The sequence below is a fragment of the Lontra canadensis genome, unplaced genomic scaffold, assembly GCF_010015895.1.
Source record: "Lontra canadensis isolate GAN:19392208 unplaced genomic scaffold, GSC_riverotter_1.0 scaffold184, whole genome shotgun sequence".
In the NCBI taxonomy this organism is placed as follows: domain Eukaryota; kingdom Metazoa; phylum Chordata; class Mammalia; order Carnivora; family Mustelidae; genus Lontra; species Lontra canadensis.
This window is the reverse complement of record NW_022631178.1, coordinates 267,899-286,973: the sequence shown is the minus strand read 5'-3', so window position 1 is coordinate 286,973 and position 19,075 is coordinate 267,899. Positions and strand designations below refer to the sequence as shown.

At 63.1% G+C, this 19,075-nt stretch overlaps 2 protein-coding genes across 2 annotated transcripts; one reads left to right on the top strand and one right to left on the bottom strand.

Annotated features, from left to right (window-relative positions):
* The first annotated feature begins 5,968 nt into the window (after nucleotides 1–5,968).
* Nucleotides 5,969–10,291, top strand: PRSS57 (serine protease 57). The gene is made up of 5 exons (XM_032846976.1): nucleotides 5,969–6,109; nucleotides 6,363–6,516; nucleotides 6,803–6,947; nucleotides 8,546–8,809; nucleotides 9,905–10,291. Exons 1-5 carry the CDS (start codon nucleotides 6,031–6,033, stop codon nucleotides 10,244–10,246), a joined length of 984 nt encoding a protein of 327 aa, XP_032702867.1. The 5' UTR covers nucleotides 5,969–6,030; the 3' UTR covers nucleotides 10,247–10,291.
* Nucleotides 10,292–11,568: 1,277 nt separating this feature from the next.
* FSTL3 (follistatin like 3) lies at nucleotides 11,569–16,612 on the bottom strand. Its single transcript, XM_032846932.1, has 5 exons — nucleotides 16,493–16,612; nucleotides 14,977–15,162; nucleotides 12,672–12,887; nucleotides 12,096–12,323; nucleotides 11,569–12,005 (listed from the first exon to the last, which is right to left on the bottom strand). Exons 1-5 carry the CDS (start codon nucleotides 16,593–16,595, stop codon nucleotides 11,950–11,952), a joined length of 789 nt encoding a protein of 262 aa, XP_032702823.1. The 5' UTR covers nucleotides 16,596–16,612; the 3' UTR covers nucleotides 11,569–11,949.
* Between the last annotated feature and the right edge of the window lie 2,463 nt (nucleotides 16,613–19,075).

The window sequence follows — 19,075 nt, the reverse complement described above, 5'->3', positions numbered from 1 at the left end:
CAATAAAAGGAGGTGTGTGCGCAGAGGGAAATAACCTCAAATGAGCCTTGAATGGGGAGGGTCTTTGCCTCTTCCTCTTTGCTGGGAATGTGTACCCCTTCCGCACGAGCACAGTGAGGTGCACTCACACACCAAGGACACACGGAAAAGCCCCGAGAAGTCTCAGGGGTCCCAGGCAGAGAGCCTGTGTGTCCCTGGGTCTGTTTCTTAACCTCTCTGGGCTTCCTTCCCCCACCTCCTAGGGCTGCTGGAGGGTGCGAGCGTGCCAGGCACACAAGCTCAGGTTCAGCGCTTCTGTGGAGGGCCAGATAGTCGAAGTGTTCAGCATCGCGGGCCCCATGGTCTCTGTCATGAGGAGTCAGCTCTGCCCTTGCAGCGTCCAGGCCACCAGAGCAAGCACAAGTGCATCCGTGCGGCCGTGTGCCAATAAAGCTTTATTTACAGAGCAGGTGCCAGGCCAGGTTTGACACCACACCAGGTGCTCAGCAAGAGTGGTGGGGAGTGGTTTCATCACCGCCCTTCTGCCTCCAAGTCCATGGAGCCCACATAGATTTCTCTGGCACCTGCTGTGCCCCTGATCCATTAGGTGCCTGGACACAGAAGCCTTGCCCTGGGACATGGGTGTTTGGGATCTGGAGGTTTGAGGGATTGGTGGGTGTGCTTTTCACAAGAACAGGAGGGAAAGGAGGAGAGTGTACTCCTGGGGAGGGCTGATGGGAGCAATGGTCCCCATCCCCATATTCCTGTGCCTTCCCTGCCCTAACCTTCCCAGGGTGCCCACCTCCCTCAAATCAAAAGCAAGGTCCTCGCAGGGTCCCCGAACACGGGCTCCAATACCCACGGTCTCGGGCATGTTCCAGGGGACCAGCCTGTAGGTGACGCCCCAGGAGACAGGGACACGGGGCGGGGCAGAGACAGTGAGCAGGCAGCCTGGGCGGCAGGGGAGGCAGGCCTTGGCCAGTAGGTGGGCCAGGGCGTCCTGGGGGCCAGAGCCGAGCTTTCTCCCAGAGAGACCGGAGAGGCCACGTCACCCATATCCCCTCCTCTCCCTTCAGTGCCCACCGGCAGCCCCCATCCCAGTCTGGATCACTGTACCCTAGGCTGGCCCCTCGCTGGGCCATGTGCCCCCACGGTTTCCATGACGACATCCCCCCCTCAACACGCACACACCACTTCCTTGGCCACCTCTGCTCATCCTGGGCGCGGCCACCCCCAGGGCTTGGCCCAGCACCCCTGTCCTGCCCTGAGCTCCAGCCTGCGCCGGACATCCCCTGGGACCCTGGGACTTCGGGGGGGTTCTCACCCCCCAAAGTCCCCTCCTCCCCTGTCCCTGAGTCAGAGACGCCCTTACCTCCCCGGGCTCTGATCCCAGCTCAGGCCTTGTGTCCACGCTGCCCCCGTCACCAGCCCTGCAGTTTCCCGAGTCTCCCTGCCTCTCCTGTGCACGGGACAGCTCTGTCCTAACCTGTCCCCATTAGACATCTGCTGTGGCTCTCCAGGGACCTGTGGCCTACCTCCCAGGTCCAGCAGAGCCCTGCCAGGCCTTGCCCTCCCTTCATTCTCCACACCCCACATCCAGACGCCCCACGTCAGCACCCGCTGCGCCTGCTTCCGGGAGCATCTCCCGCTCTTGCCCGTGGTTACTGGGTCTCCCCAGTTCCCGGCTTTAGAGTCTTACCCCCTTCCCTGTCCTTCTCTGGCCACCCTTGTGCCACTTAATACTTCTGGCAGATGGTGTCATCCACCTGGTCCCCCTAGGCACAGAGCCGTCTTCCCAGCACACACAGCAGGTGCTCAGCAAACACCCACGGGATGACTGGTTTCCTATCTCCCACGGTCCACTTTGAAGTCCCCATAGGGCAGAGGGCACCAATGCCACGCGCAGATGGGCACATGGGGACTCTGCAAAGGGGGCTTCGGGCACCTAAGCCCTTGCTGACCCCCCTCCGACACTCAGAGATGCCCCAGTCACCTGCCCCCAGAGGTGGGGGTGGCTCTAGGGACCCCAGTAATGGCCAAGCTTCTTCCCTCAAAGCCCTCCCCAGGAGGAAAGCAGGAGCCATAAGGGTGGACAAGGTGGGCAGAGCTGGTGGGGCTCTGACCCCCAGCTTCAGTTTACCCACTGGTTCCCCATGTGCGAGGGACTCACTCCTGCACACCCCTTCCTCAGCTCTCTGCCAGGCCTCTGGGTGTGGGGCCGGGAGAGGTCTAAGAGAGGTAGACGGGTGCATGCAGCCCCTCGCTCACGAGGGCCCGGAGTCCAGAGGGGCGCTCGCAGGACACGGGACATCACTGGGGGGCTGTGTTTACTCCTGAGGCAGCCCGGCATCTGCCGCAAGAAATGAGAAGTGATGTCCTTGGAGCGCTCCTTACAATAACGGACAGAAGTAAAGTGTGTGGGTTAAACTAGTGGCCGCGAGGGATCAGCGCCGCTACGAGGCTCTCGAGGGCACCCCCACCTGGGCCGGCCGCTCATGAGCTCTCAGTCCCATAACTTCAACTCTCACAAGCCCCCTGAAGAGGCCGGGAAGGGATGAGCCAGACAGAAGAGGCTCCGGGGCACCCCCTCCCAGCTTCATGGCCCAAACCCCAGGCCCAGCTCAGGTCAGGCCCTGCACAGAGCCACATGTCAGGAGCCATGACCGCCACTGTCTTCTTGGCCTGCGCCATGGCCCTGGGAGCCCCAGCCTTCGCAGGTGAGGGATGCGGGACTGTTCTCGGTTTCACAAAGCACGCTGCTCTGGCTGAGTCAGCTTTGGGTCCCATCTGCCATTGGGCAGAATTGAAATGCGCTCCTGGGGAGGCTGTGTCCTCTGCACCTGACAGGTGCTCAGAAAAAGAAAGTCATCTGAGGGGCGCCTGGGTGGCTCAGTGGGTTAAAGCCTCTGCCTTCGGCTCAGGTCATGGTCCCAGGGTCCTGGGATCGAGCCCTGCATCGGGCTCTTTGCTCAACAGGGAGCCTGCTTCCTCCTCTCTCTCTGCCTGCCTCTCTGCCTGCTTGTAATCTCTGTCTATCGAATAAATAAATAAATGAAATCTTTAAAAAGAAAAAAAAAGAAATTAATCTGACCCTGAGTTAAACTCCTCCACATATAAAGAGCACCAGCAAATCAATAACAAAAGTAAGTGTTCAGTAAAGGGATCCATGAGTATCACTGCTGCCATCACCACCATTACTGCGGCGGAGTCCGCTCCTACTGGGAGAGCCACCCAATCCTCCGTGGGGAGACCCTTCAAGGACTCAGGTCCACAGTCTGGGTCTCAGACCCTCTGCTGTGCAGCCCAGACAAGTCAGGCTCCCCTCTCTGGGCCTCCGTTTGGGAAATGGAAATGCTGAGCCCCAGCCTGCCTGCTCCTCGGGGCTTTGGGGAGCTTGGTTGTTTCAGACCAGGAAGGACGGTTATGTTTCACAAGCGTTCCCCAGATGGGAAGGAAATGGGCCTGGCTGGGGGCAGAATCAGCCTTTGTCAGAGGCAGCAGCCCAGCCTCGTAGTTCCCTTGCTGTGCAGCTGCGGCCAAGCCACTTACCCTCTCTGTGCATCGGTTTCTCCACCGGTCATGGGAATAGAAACAACGCCAAGTCCCCAAGTGGCTGTAGGACCCCTGCAGCGTGGGGTGATGCGCATGCCAGCCCCCCAAGGGAGTGTGGCCTGGGACGACAGCCCCAGTGGCCCAGAGCAGAGTCCCCCATGGCCCCCGAAGACACATCCCCTTCCAGCGGCAGCTGGGCTCTGGGTTGCCACCCGGGGCCCGACCCGAGCAGAGAGCGCTGTCACAGAGAACTTCCTGCAGGGTCTTGGGGTCGTGGTGGCTTCTCCCACTGCTCTGACCTGTCCCCACTGACACAGTGGCTTAGAATGACTTTCCCTTATTACCCGAGCAGTGGGCCTCACCGCACTGACCTCCGGGGGCCAGACTGCTGGCGGGGCCGCTCCCTCCGAGCCCGCCCGCTCCACCCCTGCCCCACTGCCTTCGAGGCTCTGGGCCTCACCTGTAAAATGGGAATGACAGCACACAGCAAACCCATGAGATCGGGAACTGGGGCAGGCCAGATATGGCCCCAAAGACGTCCCCATCCCGGTCCCGGGACCCAGGATGTCTCCCCTCCTGCAGCGGAGGGGACCTTGTCAGGGCCCCGAGGTGGGAGTGACCCTGGGTTCCCGGGGAACCCAGCGTCCTCACCAGGTCCTCATGAGAGGGAGGCAGAGGGCGGGGGTCCCAGAGACGGGCAGACCCCGAGCTGCTGGTGGGGAGGACGGTGCTGGGGCCGTGGGCCAGGAAAGGGCAGGAGCCGGGTCTCCCTGGGGTCCCGGGGGACCAGCCCTGCCCATGCCGGGGGTTTTAGGACTCCTGAGCCCAGAACCATCAGAGAATTGGTGTGTGCTGGTGCGATCCACTGGATGTGCCAGGTGAGTGGGAGGCCGGGCAGCCTCTGGGGGCCGCGGCTCCTCACTCCTGTGGCTCTGCCCCACGGGACCAGGGAGGTGGGGTCACGGGGGGCCACAAGGTGGTGCCCCCCCGTGAGCCCCTTCATGGCGTCCCTGCAGCTGGTGAAGTCATCTATACGTGGCGCCCTGGCCACGTGCTTGCTGGGCCAGAGAGGGGCTGGGGCGGGCTGCAGGCCTGGCATGCTCCAGCCTAGCACACGGTCCCCTTACCGCCCTGAACAGGAAGGTCAGTGTCCCCTGTGCTGTGGGGAGGGCGGACCGCTCACCAGGCTCCCAACACCAGCAAGCTGGACAGTCACCACCTCCAGCGCCCAAAGGGGGCCAGGCCAGCAAACGAGGGAAGGGCGCTGTGGAGGGAGGGTGCGTGAGCCCACCCTCGGCGAGGGGCTCAGGACAAAGCCCGAGTGCACAGCCACATGCCTGCCGTTCATGCCACTGTTCCTGCTGTCATCCCCGTCTCTCTCCGTCTCTGCCCTCCAAGTGTCTCTCCCCACCCCTGCCCCCCAGCTCTCCTCTCCATCTGCCCACACACACTTGCCAGGCTAGACACCCCCACCCCCACGCCCAGGGTGCCTCAGGCCACGACGACCGCCCAGCACTGGTAGAGGCCAGCGCACACATCCATGGTCATCAGGGCCCGGACGCCCGTGGAGCGTCTGGTGGGGGGCCATCCTGAGGGATGTGCTCTGCACCTTTGCTGACCCTGGGGACTTTGAGGCGTGGACAGGGTGAGCCTGCAACACCCTCCGGGGGGAAACACCGGCCCCCATGCCTCAGTTTCCCCACCCCTGACCCCCAGGCACTCTCTTCTGCTGGGCCCTCCACGCTGTGCAGGCTGAGCGGTACCAGTGGGGGCGGCAGGGCCAGTGCTCTGGTCTTAGCACAGCCTCTGCAAGGGGACGTGTGTCCCGAGGCTTCCCGAGGCCCTGCTGCTAGCACCCGGCTCCCAAGCCCTCAGAAGCCTCTGCCTTGCAGGCCAGGGGATCCCTGTCCATGTCCGTGTCCTCCGGTCGGCTCAAGTGTGCATTAGCCATGACCCCAGATCACCAGCCCACACCCCGTGTCCCTGCAGAACATCAGCACCGTGGGACGGGGGGCTGTGTCCCTGTCGCAGTCTCACCGCAGGCTCCTGCCACAGGCTGGTATACAGTCAGCACTTGATAAATGCAACCCGGCAGCAACAGTCACAGGCCCTGAGGTCTGTGTGAGGCTGCCGACGGGGGGCCAGGCAGCGTGGAGGCCAGACCCCGTTCACCTCCACCCCGGGAGGCAGCCGTGGGCATGGTGCTGCTGGGTGAACTGAGGCACAGAGGGTGAGTGACCGCTGCCGTCACAGGACCCCACAAGCCGGGCTTTGGCCCTGGCAGGCAGCCTCTCCATCCGCCTGCTCTTCCCCTCGATGCCCTGTTTCCTGACCTCCTGTGGCTTCTCGGAAGCAGCAGGGCAGAACTGGGCGTTGCTGATGTGGCCTGGCCGACCTCTGACCACAGGCCACAGCCAGGTTCCCCCTTCCTGGGCCGTTGGTGAGGGTGGGGGCCGTGTCTTATTGAGCTCTGGAAGGAGCTACGGGCCTGCGACTACCATGGGCCCCAGGGCAGGGGAGCGGGGTCGCCTGCTGCTGACCGTGGCTGTGGTCCTCACTCTGCCTCCGAGGCCTGCAGGTGAGAGCCCCTGACCGGCTGGGTCGTGGCCCCACTTGTCTTCGGGCCAGGGGCTGGGGTGGAGGCCCAGGCCTGGGCTTTCTGGGATCCAGACCCCTCCCAGCATGCTTGGGGACCTTCCCCGGGCTCCCTGCCCCCTGCCCATCTTGACCCGCTGGCCCCCACCGCCCCCCACCCCAGCAGGGGCCCCAGCTGTCCATTCCCACCACCCCTCTTCCTGCCCCATCCTGACGCAGTCCCGCCCCACCCGCAGGCTCCTGGGGCGCCCGGATCATTGGGGGTCACGAAGTGACGCCCCACTCCCGGCCTTACATGGTGTCTGTGAAATTTGAGGGCCAGCACCACTGTGGGGGCTTCCTGCTCCGAGCCCGCTGGGTGGTCTCCGCAGCCCACTGCTTCAGCCACAGGTGAGCCCACAAGGGGGGCCCTGCCCCCACCTCCACCGCGGGGGGCGGCTCACCTGATGGCGGGGCGTGGGGGTGGGGTGGGGAGGCTCAGGGTGTGAGGACCACAGCCCGGTGTCCACCCCCTGCACCTTGTTCTCATACCAACGCCTGTCTCTGCCCCACGATTTGTGAACACCGTGACTGCCGTGGGAATGGAGACATGCAGGGTCGCGACTGTGGGGCTCTGGTCAGAGTCCCAGGGGCCACCGAGGCCCCGGCCTCGCTCTCAAGCCCCCTGCTCCCGCAGGGACCCCCGAACAGGCCTGGTGGTGCTGGGGGCTCACGTCCTGCGTGCCCCGGAGCCCACACAGCAAGCGTTTGGCATCTCAGCCATCATCAGGCACCCGGACTACCAGCCCGACATCCACGCCAATGACATCTGTCTGCTGCTGGTGAGCGGGGCGGGGGGCTGGAATCCGGTCTGGCCTGTCCAAGGCCTCCCCCATGATGGCCCAATGCATACGTTCGAAAACCAGCTGGAAGGACCCCATGAGCACCCAAGTCAGGTCACATCCCTCCTCTGCCCTCCATGCCTCCCACATCCTCCCCTCAGAGTCCCACTCAGGGTGGACTGAGCGGTCAACGTCTCAGCCTGCTCAAACCCCCGGGGCTTTGCACAGGCTGTGGCTCCCCCCAGGACACTGCTCCCACAGACACCACCTGGCTCTCTCCTTCCCTCGACTCTCTCAAGTCTGCTTGAGTATCCCCTTCTCAGGAGGGCCCCTCTGCAAGCTGCCCCTGCCCCCACCATCTCCCCATCCCTTCCCTCTGGCCCACCTTTCTTGGGTCACCGCCTCCACCTCCAGACTTGGAGGACAGGGATTTTTATCTCCCTCGGGGCCATTTACGGCCCACAGGAGGCCTGGACATTCAGAAGAGATGAGACTCTGAGGCACCAGATACTCCAATCCCTGTCCCCCCAGGCCCCTTGTGGGTTTTCCGGGCAGGAGGAAGCTCCTCCCATAAGTGTGGGCTTCCCTCCCTGCTAACACAGTGTGCATCCCTTTGGAGTCCCCATGGCCCCCTCCTGCTTGGGGGCTGCCCCCGTATCTCCCACTCAGGTGCCCAAATTCAATTCCAGGCACCCCAGGAAATTTAAAGGGAAAACACTTCAAACCTGCTCTCCAAATGTGGAGAAATTCAAAAGCGAGGGACACTCAGCACCACAGAAGCAGGTCCCTGGGAACACCAGGGCTTGGGGTGCCGTGTTCTCTTGGCAAAATGAGAAGGGGCAGTGAGTGTCAGCGGCAAACCTCACCTATGGATTTGCTCATCTGTGAAACCCCAAAACCTGGAATCCACAGCTCACCCATCCTATTATGCAGCAGGGGAAACTGAGGCTGGGGTATGGTCAGCGGCATGGCTAAGGCTAGGGAGTGAGTACCAAAACCAGGGGCCCAAGTCATTCATTCCATAAACACTGACTGAGCCCGATGTGTGCCGGTCACTGGGGTTAAAGCTGTGAACAAACAGCCCCGGGGCTGCTCCCTTTAGAGCCTCTGGTCCAACACGGTGGCAGCTGAGTAAAATGGCCCTGAGGGGGCACAGGGGAGAACAGAGGAGGCTCCGTCCTATCCTGGGAGTCTAGGAAGTCTCCCCTGAGGAGGTAACATCTAAGCTGAGACTGAAGCCTGGAGAGGAAAGGTGTTCCCGCCTGAGGGGGGACGGGGGGCGGGGCAGGGCGGGACCAGGGACCGGCAGGAAATTCATTCTGCCTGGAGGGGAGGGCCCAACGGTGAGCCAAGAGGTATTGTCCCAAGAACAACAGGGAGCCACAGGAGGGCTTCCAAGCAGAGGAGATGCTGGTTAGCAGAGCACGTCTTTCCCGCCGCGGGGGAGGCCAGTGTCCTGGTCTGAGAGGGTGAGGCCTGATGATGGCTGCTGCTGATTTCCGTCCTTGAGGCCAAGAAGAGACCAGGTGTCATGATGGGTAAACTGAGGCAGGGATGGGTGGTTGGGGGTAACCCTTAACTCAGAGGTTTCTCTGCAGCTGAACCGCTCTGCTGTCCTGGGTCCCGCAGTAGGGCTGCTGAAGCTGCCGCGGAGAGACGCCAGGCCACTCAAGGCTGGGGCACGGTGCCAGGTGGCGGGCTGGGGCTCCGTATCAGACTTTGAGGACCTGCCGCCCGGGCTGATGGAGGCTGAGGTCCGCATTCTGAGCCTGGACGTCTGCAACAGCTCTTGGAGGGGCCAGCTGAGCCCTGCCATGCTCTGCACCCAAAGTGGGGACCGCCGGCGGCGTGGCTTCTGCTCAGTAAGACACTGTCTCTACCCTGCCTGCCTAGGGTATGGGGAAAATGGATGAGGCCTACAGAGAGGGCGAGAGGTGGGCAGAGGCTTGGGAACTAAGTCCCAGCTCACCTTTGAGACCAGTTGAGACCTCACCTGACACCCTGGAAGGACAAAGAATTTTCCAAGGTCACAGGGCTGTCACGTACGGCCGTGCAGATTGCACACTGCACAGAGAGCCACAGATTTGTGTACCCATAAGCAGTGTTCGGTAGCAGGGCAGTATACACCGCAAACAGTCCCTGCGGAGACCCTGTGTGGACTAATGACAGCCCTGGCCCGGATGCTGAGGGAGAAACTCAACCTGGAGGACTTTTATTCCAGGCGAAGGGTATAGCGCTTCAAAACACAGACTCGAGTCCAGCCGCCTGGACCCAAATCCAGACTGTGCCACTTCCCAGGTGTGTGGCCTTGGAGAAGTCACCTCACTTCTCTGGACCTTTCTCCATCTGTAAAACTGCCACACTAGTAGTACCTCCTTCACAGGGTCAGAGCTGAGTCTAGATTACAGTTAGGGTGATGGGACTGGAGAGGGGAAGGGAGGGGAGAAAGCGGGAATTTTAGGGTAAGTATTCAGGGAGGCTTCTCTGAGGGGAGCACCGTTTGAACTGAGATTTGAAGGAGTCTTGAGGAGATCTGAGGGAAGGTATGCCAGGCAGAGAGACCCATCTCAGGGCTGCCATGTACAGCTGTGCTGATCACCTACTGCACAAAGTTCCGCAGACTTGTATTGTTATACCAGCAGCGTTGGGTGGGGACAGTAACAGGTCTCAAGGGTATGGAATCAGCCCAGAGACTGGAGCAAGCTTGGTTTACTTCAGGAACAGCCTGCAAGGTCGGTGGGGCCAAAACCCAGGGAAAGGAGGGTAGACAGATCGGTGAGAGCTGGAGGCTCATGGCCCCTGAAGGCTGTAAGTATGGTTTTTGCTGGAAGAGCACTAGGCGGCCATGGAATATTTCGAGCCAGGGAGGGTTCTGGTCAGATTTGCGCATAGAAGCCCCTTCAGGGAAAGAGGTCTAGAGATGGACCCCTAACCTTGCCTTTCCTCTCACCCCCCAGGCCGACTCTGGGGGGCCCCTAGTGTGCAGGAACCGGGCCCATGGCCTTGTCTCTTTCTCCGGACTCTGGTGTGGCGACCCCAAGACTCCCGATGTGTACACACAGGTGTCTGCCTTTGTGAGCTGGATATGGGATGTGGTTCAAAGGCCCTGGCCCAGCCCCCTGCCCAGGACCACCGGGTCCCTGAGCAGCCAACGGAACCACAACAGCACTGGGGATACAGACGGGATGGCGAATGATTCAGACAGCTCCTTCCCCAGAAATCCCATGGCCTGGCAGGTCATCCACAGGCCCCCACAGGCCCCGGGGAAGCCTGGTGTGTATGGGGTTGGGGTGGGGTAGGAGACGGCATCCGTTCCAAACGCAAAGGGCCAAAATGACCAAATAAAACGTTAACCGAATAACCAGATGGGACAGCTCATCTCCAGGGTGCGTCCACTCCTTCGAGCTTCTCTTGTGCCTCACCGTGGCCGAGGGTCTGGCTTTGCCACTGCCTCCCTGAGTGACCCGGAGCCACTTGCTTCAGGACCCAGGCCCCTCACCACCGTCCCCCAGCCAGGGCAGCTTCCTGGCCTCCGCCCATGCAGTGCCCGCAACGTGGACCTCCTTCAGCCCCCAGCTAACCACAGCCACCTTGATCCCCTCTTTCATCTCCTGCCCTAGAAAGGCTTCCTTCCTCACCCTGCCCCCCCACCCCGGGTCCACACATCATTGTCCTCAGCTGTCTCCCTGGCTGCTGCTCACAGCCCAGACGTACACACTGAGGCCCAGAGACAGGAGGGGTCTCCCCCACTCACCACACTAACAGCACCCCAGGTGCCTGGGTGGTAGCCCACTACCAAAGGGGGCAGCACAGAGGCTGAGAGAGAGAGAGAGAGAGAGAGGAAGAGAGAGGGAGGGAGGGAGGGAGGGAGGGGAGCAAATCAAGGCTTGGACACTCCAGAGTGGAGTCTTTATTTCTTTGGTGAGGCAGGACCCCAGGCTGGGGGAGATGGCCTTGTCGGGAGCCCAAGGGCACTTCTCAGGGTCACAGGTAAGGCACTTCTGAGGGGCTAGGGGAGGGTGAGCACAGCTGGCCCCGTGTGTCTCTCCCCCAAACTTGGAGCTGTGCTCTTGCCTGCTGGGGGCTCCTGATGTGTGGCCTGAGCCTCTGGCCCCCATACAGTCACGGGGTGGGATCACCCAGCAACAACCCAGACAGAAGGCAGAGACTCTACCCAAGGCCAGCACCTGCCTGGTGTCAAGACTCCCGAGCCGGCTGCAGGGTGAGGAAGGTCCAGCTGGGCACTGGGCTGAGGCTCTGCCAGGACCAGTCTCATGGGACTGGGGTTCTGATCCAGACCTCATCTGCAGATGGGACTGCCAAAACTAGTGTGCTGCTCAGACATGCAGCTCCAGGAGGCAGGGTATGGAGTGGGTCCTGGCACACACACCCCACCCCAGGGCCTGTGGGTGAGCAGGGGCTCCTGTGCCCACGCGGTCCTGCCCTAAGTGCACTGGGCACCACTGGACATAACGCTCTGGCCCGAGGCCCGTGTCAGGAGACACAGCGGCTCCTCCCCTCACCCCGTCCAGGGGACAAGCTGGGCTTTCCTAAGGGGCCACCACAGGACGTACTCGGGAAACAAGGGTAGGATGGCAGGTAGCCCCAGCATCCTCGAGGTGGCTGGGGACGATGGCTGCTTCCTCCGCCTGTCTTGAGGCCTGGGCAGGTTCTGAGGCTCACTTACATACCCAGGCCTTAGTCCCAGTCTGTAGTCTAGAAGGCTGGGGTGCTTCTTCTCTAATTGTCGGCAGGAGTGAGTCCCCAGCCCTCTCCGTGGCAGCGATAATTAAGTTATCCCCTAGAGCAGAAGCAGCGGGAGTCCTCCTGGGCAGCTCTGAGCCACAGTCCCAGGCCTCCTCCCCCAATCCTTCCAACGTATCGTCAGGGGGCTCCCGGTCCAGGCTTTGGGGAGCGTCCACGGAACATAAATTAGACTCGGCTGCGGCAATAAATAAAGCGGGGAGGCCTTGAACACCAGGCCCAAGTCGGCCACACAGGCTCACACGAAGTTCTCCTCCTCCTCCTCCGACTCTGCGTCTGACGGCCCAGGGGCGCCTGCAGAGTGGGGGGGAAGAAAAGAGAAATGGGGGCGCGGAGAGGGGCGGGACGCTGGACCCCGCCGCCGGTCCCCGCTCTGCGCCGCACCTGCACAGCTGCCCGGGTGGCGCACGCCGATAGAGCGGCCCAGGAAGCAGGTGGCCTGGCGGAGGTGGCACGAGGACATGTAGGTGACGTTGTTGTTGCCGCAAAGCTCCTGGCCGGGGCTGGAGGGCGCGGGGCAGGGCGCCGCGCGACACACCACGCAGTGAGCACTGCCCGTCTGGTCCACCACGCACGACTGCGGCCGCGGGCACAGCACGTGCGCGCACGACTCTGCGAGCGGGGCGCGGGGGCGGGTCAGGGGCGCGGTCGGGCCGCAGGCAGGCTCCACCCAGACCCCGCCCCCGGGCGAAAACCACACCCCTTCCGCGCGCCTCGCCCGCACTCCGGCCGCACCCAAGCCCCGCCCCTCTGGCCGCGTCCTCAAGCCCCGCCCTGAGTCACGCACTCCTATCTTCCACCCCACGTGAGCCCCAGACCTCCCCTTCCAAAACCGCACCCCGGTTTTCCTCATTCCGGCCGACCCAAAGCTGACCCAATCCAGAGGCGCCCTCCCGGGAGGCCAGTTATTAGGCCCCGCCCCGCCCGCCGGCCCCGCCCGCCGGCCCCGCCCCCACGTACTGCGGCAGCGTCCCGGGTACATGACGCGCAGGTCCGGGTGGCCGCGGCAGCGCGCGGCGCGCAGCTCGCACTCGTCGCGGTAGGTGGCGCCGTCGGAGCCGCAGACCTGCAGACGCGCCGGGAGCCCCGCGCAGTCGGGCGCGCACTCGCAGCGAGGGCGGCCCCCCTGCATGCGGCATGCCTTGCCGGGGCCGCACTCCACGCCCTCGCACGAATCTGCGGACACAGGGCACGCGCGCGTGGGGTGGGGGCGCGTGGCCGAGGCCGGAGGTCCGCGGAGCCCCCGCCCCCTCTTCGGAGGCTGGAGGCCGCGCGGAGCGGGGGCCGGGCCGGAGACGGGGAGCACAGGCGAGGGCGGCTGGCTCGGGCTGTGGGTGCGGGATCCGTTGGGGACGAGATCAGCCCTGGGCCGGGTGGGGCGGGAGTCGAGGCTGGGGCTCTGGAGGCGGGGCTCAGAGTGGGCGGGAACGGGGCGGCGGGGTGGGGGCTGTCTGCCCGGAATCGGGGGGTTCGGGAACGAGCTTCCAGGGCCCGGTCCCGCTCGCGCTCCGCAGCTGGGCCACCCGCTCGGGCTGGCGCCTGTTCCCTGATCTACGCGCCGGGAAGGGACGGCCGGCGGGGGCCCCGGCTGCGTCAGCGGAGGGAGGCCCCGCTGGGTCGGTGCGCGGGTCTGGGGAGGACGAGCAGCGTTCCCCGAAGAGGCGTCGGGGAGGGCGGGGCGTTGGCACTGGGCCTGAGGCTCATTTCCTGGGGAGGGGGCTTCCCACATCCCGGGCCTGATGAACCAGGGGTTACCCCTGCCCCCCGCCCCCCCGCCATTTCTCAGGCAGGGAAACAGGCCTGGGCAGGGCAATTCTCTCTGGGGTCTCCAACTCCACCCAGCACCCCTCTCCCCGGACCTTGGGAAATGCAGACTAGACTCAGCCCCAGCCCCACTGATGGGCGGCTCCCCTTACAGGCCCTCCCAGGCTCATTGCAGTCTCCCAGCCACCCCCCCCCCCCACGAGGTGATGCCATCTTGTCAGCATTTTACAAAAGGGAGAAACTGAGGCCCCGTCACAGCTGTGAGTGGACGCGAGCCAAGGGCACCTCCAAACGAAAACTCCAGGCCAGACCCCAGATGCCCCCCCCACTTCTGTTGCTTGTGGTCCTGGAGGGCAGACTCGAGCTCTTGAGTTCAGCCTCAATTTCCCCGTGTGTAAAGTGAGGCTGACTGGGGAAGCGTGCGCATAAAATGAGAGTGTGTGCTGGCGCCCCCATGTCACCCCTGCCAGGGCATGTGGGCCGCACCTGGGCACCTCCCACACTGCTTGCCCACACACACATCTGGAAACACTCCCCCTGGGTGGCTTCACAAGCAGGAACGGAAGTGGGAGAACTGAGCTGCCTTCCCCAAGGCCAGATGAGATGGGAGGGGCGGGGTGACCTGGACCCTATGCCTAGGCCCGCCGATTTTTTAAGTCTGTGCTCCCTCCAGAACCGCCGCTGGGTCCTCCTCCCAGAGCCCAGCGGCGGTTCTGGAGGGAGCCAGGGCAAATGGCAGTGAGTCCAAGACCACGCAGCCAGACTGATCAGACTAGTCACATCCCAGTGGCCAGCTGGGCTCTCAGCTTGGCCCCCAGCTGCAGTCTCCTCCCTGCACTGGCCCCACCCACTAGGGCCCGATCCCATACTGTCTCCAGCTGGCAAACTCCTTATGACGCCCCAGCACCCGGCTACTAATGCCCACCTCCTTCAAGCCATGCCCCCACACCACCTCTGGGCCCCTGCATGTCCCGCCCAGACCACAGGCCCGGGAGGGCCCCTAGCCCCTCTCCAAGGCCGAGCGCCCTCAAGGAGTTCCTAGTCTGATGGAGGAGGCAGCCGAGAACACTTCTCAGAACACGGTCCAGAAGGCGCATGCTTGTTAAACACGCATCTCGTCCCAGCACAGATCCTTGGAATCTCGGGGGCTATGGGCAGACGAAGTGTTGGGAACACTGACTGGGGGCGAGGCGACAGAGCCAAGCGGCCGGTCGAGAAAGCCCACCGTCCCCGGAGTCAGGTGTGAGTCCAGTGCATTTCTCCCAGGAGGGAAAGCTCACCCCGGCAGGCCAGAAACGAGGCTGGGGAGCCCTCGGAGTTTCTTCCTGAGTCCTCAGATGATGGAGGCTGAGGCCGGGGAACCTCAAGTCCCCAGCCTCTCTCTGAACCCTGGATTCCCTCCACAAACACTCAGCCTCCTTCTGCATACCCTTGAGATGGGGAGCTCATTCCCAGTTGTCCCCCAGTGACCCTGACCTGTGGCTGATGCCCACGGTCTCACCTTTGCAGGGGAGGCAGTGGACGAGGCCCAGGAAGCCCAGGAGGCTGATCTTGTTCCCCGGGTGAGTGAAATTGGACCAAGCAGTGTCAATGCTGCTGGAGGCACAGCACTCCGCTTGGCTGACGTCGGTCTTCAGCACCAGGCTGCACGTGGCCTCTCGACCCTGCTGCAGCCAGCACACGCCACCTGTGCACCAGAGGGCGGTCACTGCCACACCAGGGGTGCCCTCCTGCACCACTCCCAACACCCAGCTCCCGGCCCTGGGGGCTGCATACAGTTGGTGCTCAGTAACTACAGAGGGATGATTTGCTCCCAAGCTGGGAAGGAGGGCCAGAGACCTGCACTGGGTGCTCCCATCCCAGCTCAGCTCTGGATCCTTTTGCCATCCTTCTGGGATTCCTTGTCTTCTCGGAGCTCCACCCCCCACACAACCCCAACTCGTAGTGGGAAGCTCTTCCCACCTTCTGTCGCTGCAGGCCCCCAGGCCCAGGCCTGGCATCCTGCCCAACCAGCCAAACGCCCAGAGCTGGACGTGTCAGGGTCAGTGGGCCCTGCAGCCGCCTCTCCGCCTCTGCCCTCTGTCTAGACAGCACCCGAGGGCACGCAGAGCCCCCCTCGCCTGGCAGCCCCCCCTTGCCTGGCCCGCCTCTTACTCACTCCAACTTGGGAACATTCCCCTTGCATGAGCTCACCATCTCCCTGGGGACACGGCCTTCGGGGAGGGGGCTCAGCTCTCCCCTTCGAGCGGGGCTGGGGTGGGGCTGCTGGCTGGGGTGGACAGGCAGAGGCCTCAGTTTCTGCACTCTAAATGGGGGCAGGAGAGGCCACAGCCCCCAGCCCAGAGAGCTCACTGGTTCCCAGGCGCTGTGCTGAGCGCCTTACAGGGACCCGCTCTAGGAGCTCAGCACCTTGGCACCCATCTTACAAAACGAGAAACTGAGGCCAGGACCGGGGCTGTTCCTTGCCCAGCATCCCCCAACAAGCGGCTGCTATGGGATTCCAACAGCCCATCTATCTAAGCCAAACCTGGGGAAGATATGAGACCTCAGGTGGAAGTCCTGGGTCCAGCCACCCAGCCCCACCTCTCCGGGTCTTCAGGACTCAAGCGGTTCAGGTTCGAGTCCTGAGTTTGCCACTTATAAGCTGGGTGACCCTGCACCTCAGTTTCCCCATCTGGGAAATGGGCATGATGAGCGCGCACACGCACAGTTGGGCTATGGTATGCATTCTCCGAGGGTTAGACACAGCACCCAATAAATGTCAGCAGTCATTGTGACTACTCTTGACCATTGTGAAAGAGCCACATCTGCTGACCTCGTGGTGACCCTTCTTCAGGCCCTTTGGGGCTGGGGGAGGGGAGCCCCAAGCCCTCCCAGACTGAACCTGAGGAGGCCTCCCATCACCAGCCGCCACCGCCGCCGCGCCCCCCCGCCGACATCTCCCCCAAGGCCAGCATTCCCCGGCAGGCCCACGTGGGTGGCCCACCCCGCCCGCCCCTTCCGGCCGCCCCACTCACCGGGCGCGGGGTCCCCCGAGCCCACGGAGCCCACGAAGCCCACGGCCCAAGCCAGGGCCCCCCAGGGCAGTGGCCACAGTGGCCCCGGCGTCCCGGGACGCATGGCGGACGCAGAGACGGCGTCGGACGCGCGGGCGGGCGGCTGGGAGGGCGGCGGCACCGACTTCCCAGCGCGCGGCGGCCGGGCGCTCCCTATAAAGGTCCCGCGGGCTGCGGGCGGGGCGGGGCCGGGCCGGGCCGGGGCGGGGCGCGAGGCCGTGTCGCGCCCGGTGTGTGCAAGGGCTGGGCCTGGCCACCCCGAGGACAGCTGCGGGGGTGGGGCGGGGGTCAGCCCCGGGAGCCCGAGGCTCGGGGAAGGTGTCCCTGCGGCCAGCGCCAGGGGTGCCAGACCGTGATTTCCGGGGCTTACCCTGCGTTTACGGGGAGGGGGGTGTCTTCAGCCGGAGGGCTGCGGCTGAGGAACTGGAGACCTACGGGGAGCGGGTCTGCGGATCCGTGTTTCACGTCGTGGTTTGCAAGTGGTCGCTCATGCGGCCCAGGCGCGATCTGGGCCCCTAACCTCCTCCCCGGCCCTAGGCGCCCACACACTCCAGAGACCTCAGCCGCAGCAACATTTACCCACTCACGCCCCGGGGCCCCTGGCCGCTGGAGCCCGTGGGCTCGGCTGGGTGCGAGCAGGCACGGGTGGGCGGGGGCTGGCTGGCCGCGGAGGCGGAGGGGTGCGGGGTGCGGCAGCAGGAGACCCAGAGCCACAAATGGCCCCGGCGTCGGGGACATACGGGAGCCTTAAGCAGCATTTGCAAAGTGTGCCCCCCCCCCCCAGCCTGGTCTTTGGGAGATGGCACCAACCCCCACCCCCGCCCCCAGACCTTTGCACGTCGTCCTCCCAGGCCACATCGGAAAGCCCTTACTGGATTCGGGTTTTTTCCTCTCCTCAGGTCCTGTGCTCCTTGTATCTGGAGCCCTCCGCCTCCGGGACTCCCAGCCTTTCCACAATTTGTGACAGTGACGCCACACATCAGCATGGTCCTGGAAAGAACTGAATCCACTGGGGATCGGGTCAGCCCAATGTTCCTCCTCTTTGGGAGTTCATCCCTCCTATCTGTGGGTCTCCCTGCCCCCAACTGTCAGGGCCCTCTCCGAATGTTCATGGGTCCTGTACAGCCCCTCTCTGTTTGAATTTGTAAGAAATCAAGACAGTCTCCTATGGCAAGGGTTGTTGGGGGTGCTGGGGTACCAAAATGACCACGGCTGACCCGGTCTTGTCATCACCAAGCCCACAGTTTGTAAGGGCCGGAAAAACAAAATACATAGACGAACAAGTTAATAGATAACTTGGAAGAGTGGCAATGCTTTCAGGAACATAAAAAAGATGAGAGCAATGGGGTCTTTCATGGGCAGTGACCTGCTGTTGCTGCATCACCCCCCTCCCCGCCCCTGGCCCCAGGTGCAGAAGCCAAAGATTCCAGACCTCCCACATGCATGCGATCTGCCACCGAGTATGCCACGCCGGGACCCCTTCCTCCATGTCAGCAGCTCATCTTGCCCCATGTGCCCCCACCAGTGGCCAGGGGCCACGCTCCTGCCCAGTGGCACTGACGGAGGACACCCAGCCGTCTTGGCCTGTCCTTGATCTCTGACTGTGTGAGGGGATTCTCCCCTGGCTGGGGGGTGGGGCAGGGATGGGACCTGATGTTCTCATCAAGGGTGTGCCAGAGCCAGACACTGCGACCTTGGCCGAGACCTGGCCCTGCCATGGCTCAGCTGCCCCAGCCTGGGTGGTACACACCAAAGGGTTATTGTCAGCCTGGCGTGGGCTCTGAACTGAGAGTGGTTGCCAGCAGCTCCTGCCCCCACCCGACCTGGCATGTCTCCCCAACCCAGAGGCCATGTGCTCGGTGACCTAAAGCAAGTCACTGGCCCTCACTGAGGAGCCCTCTTTTCATGCCCTCCTCTCCACCCTGAACTGGCCTCAGCCTCATCCCCGGCTGCCCACTTCCTACCACAGCTGTCTACCATAAGGCTCCTCCCAGCTCAGACATCCACCAGGACTCCCCACGGCCCTAGGCTTCACTCCTTCAGACCCCACAGAAAACAGGCCATGACCATCCAGAGCGATCAGAGTTCTGATGGAGGGCGCTCAGGGCAGACTGGGGAGGTCAAGGCTGACTTCTTAGAGGAGGAGGACATTTAAATCACACTAGACTAAACAATGGTGAGGAAAGGGGCACGGGGACAGAAGTGGTCGGATGTTCGTGCTATGGGTAAGACAAAGCCCGCCTCAAACGTTTGGTTGGGGAGAGGATCCTGGATGGCACAGGTGGGCCCAGTGGAATCAGAGGGTCATCAAAAGCAGAGACCATTTCCCTCTGTGGTCAAAGAGATGCATGTGACCTGCCATTGCCGGCCATGGACAAAGAGGGAGGAGCCTCGAACCCAGGAATGTGAGTAGCCTCCAGAAGCTGGAAAAGTGTAAGTCAGTCAGAGAAGGACAAATAGCATACAATCGCAAACCATAAAAGTTTTTTTTTTTTTTCCTGTTTTCGGTAGACTCCATGCCCAACATGGGACTTGAACTCAGAA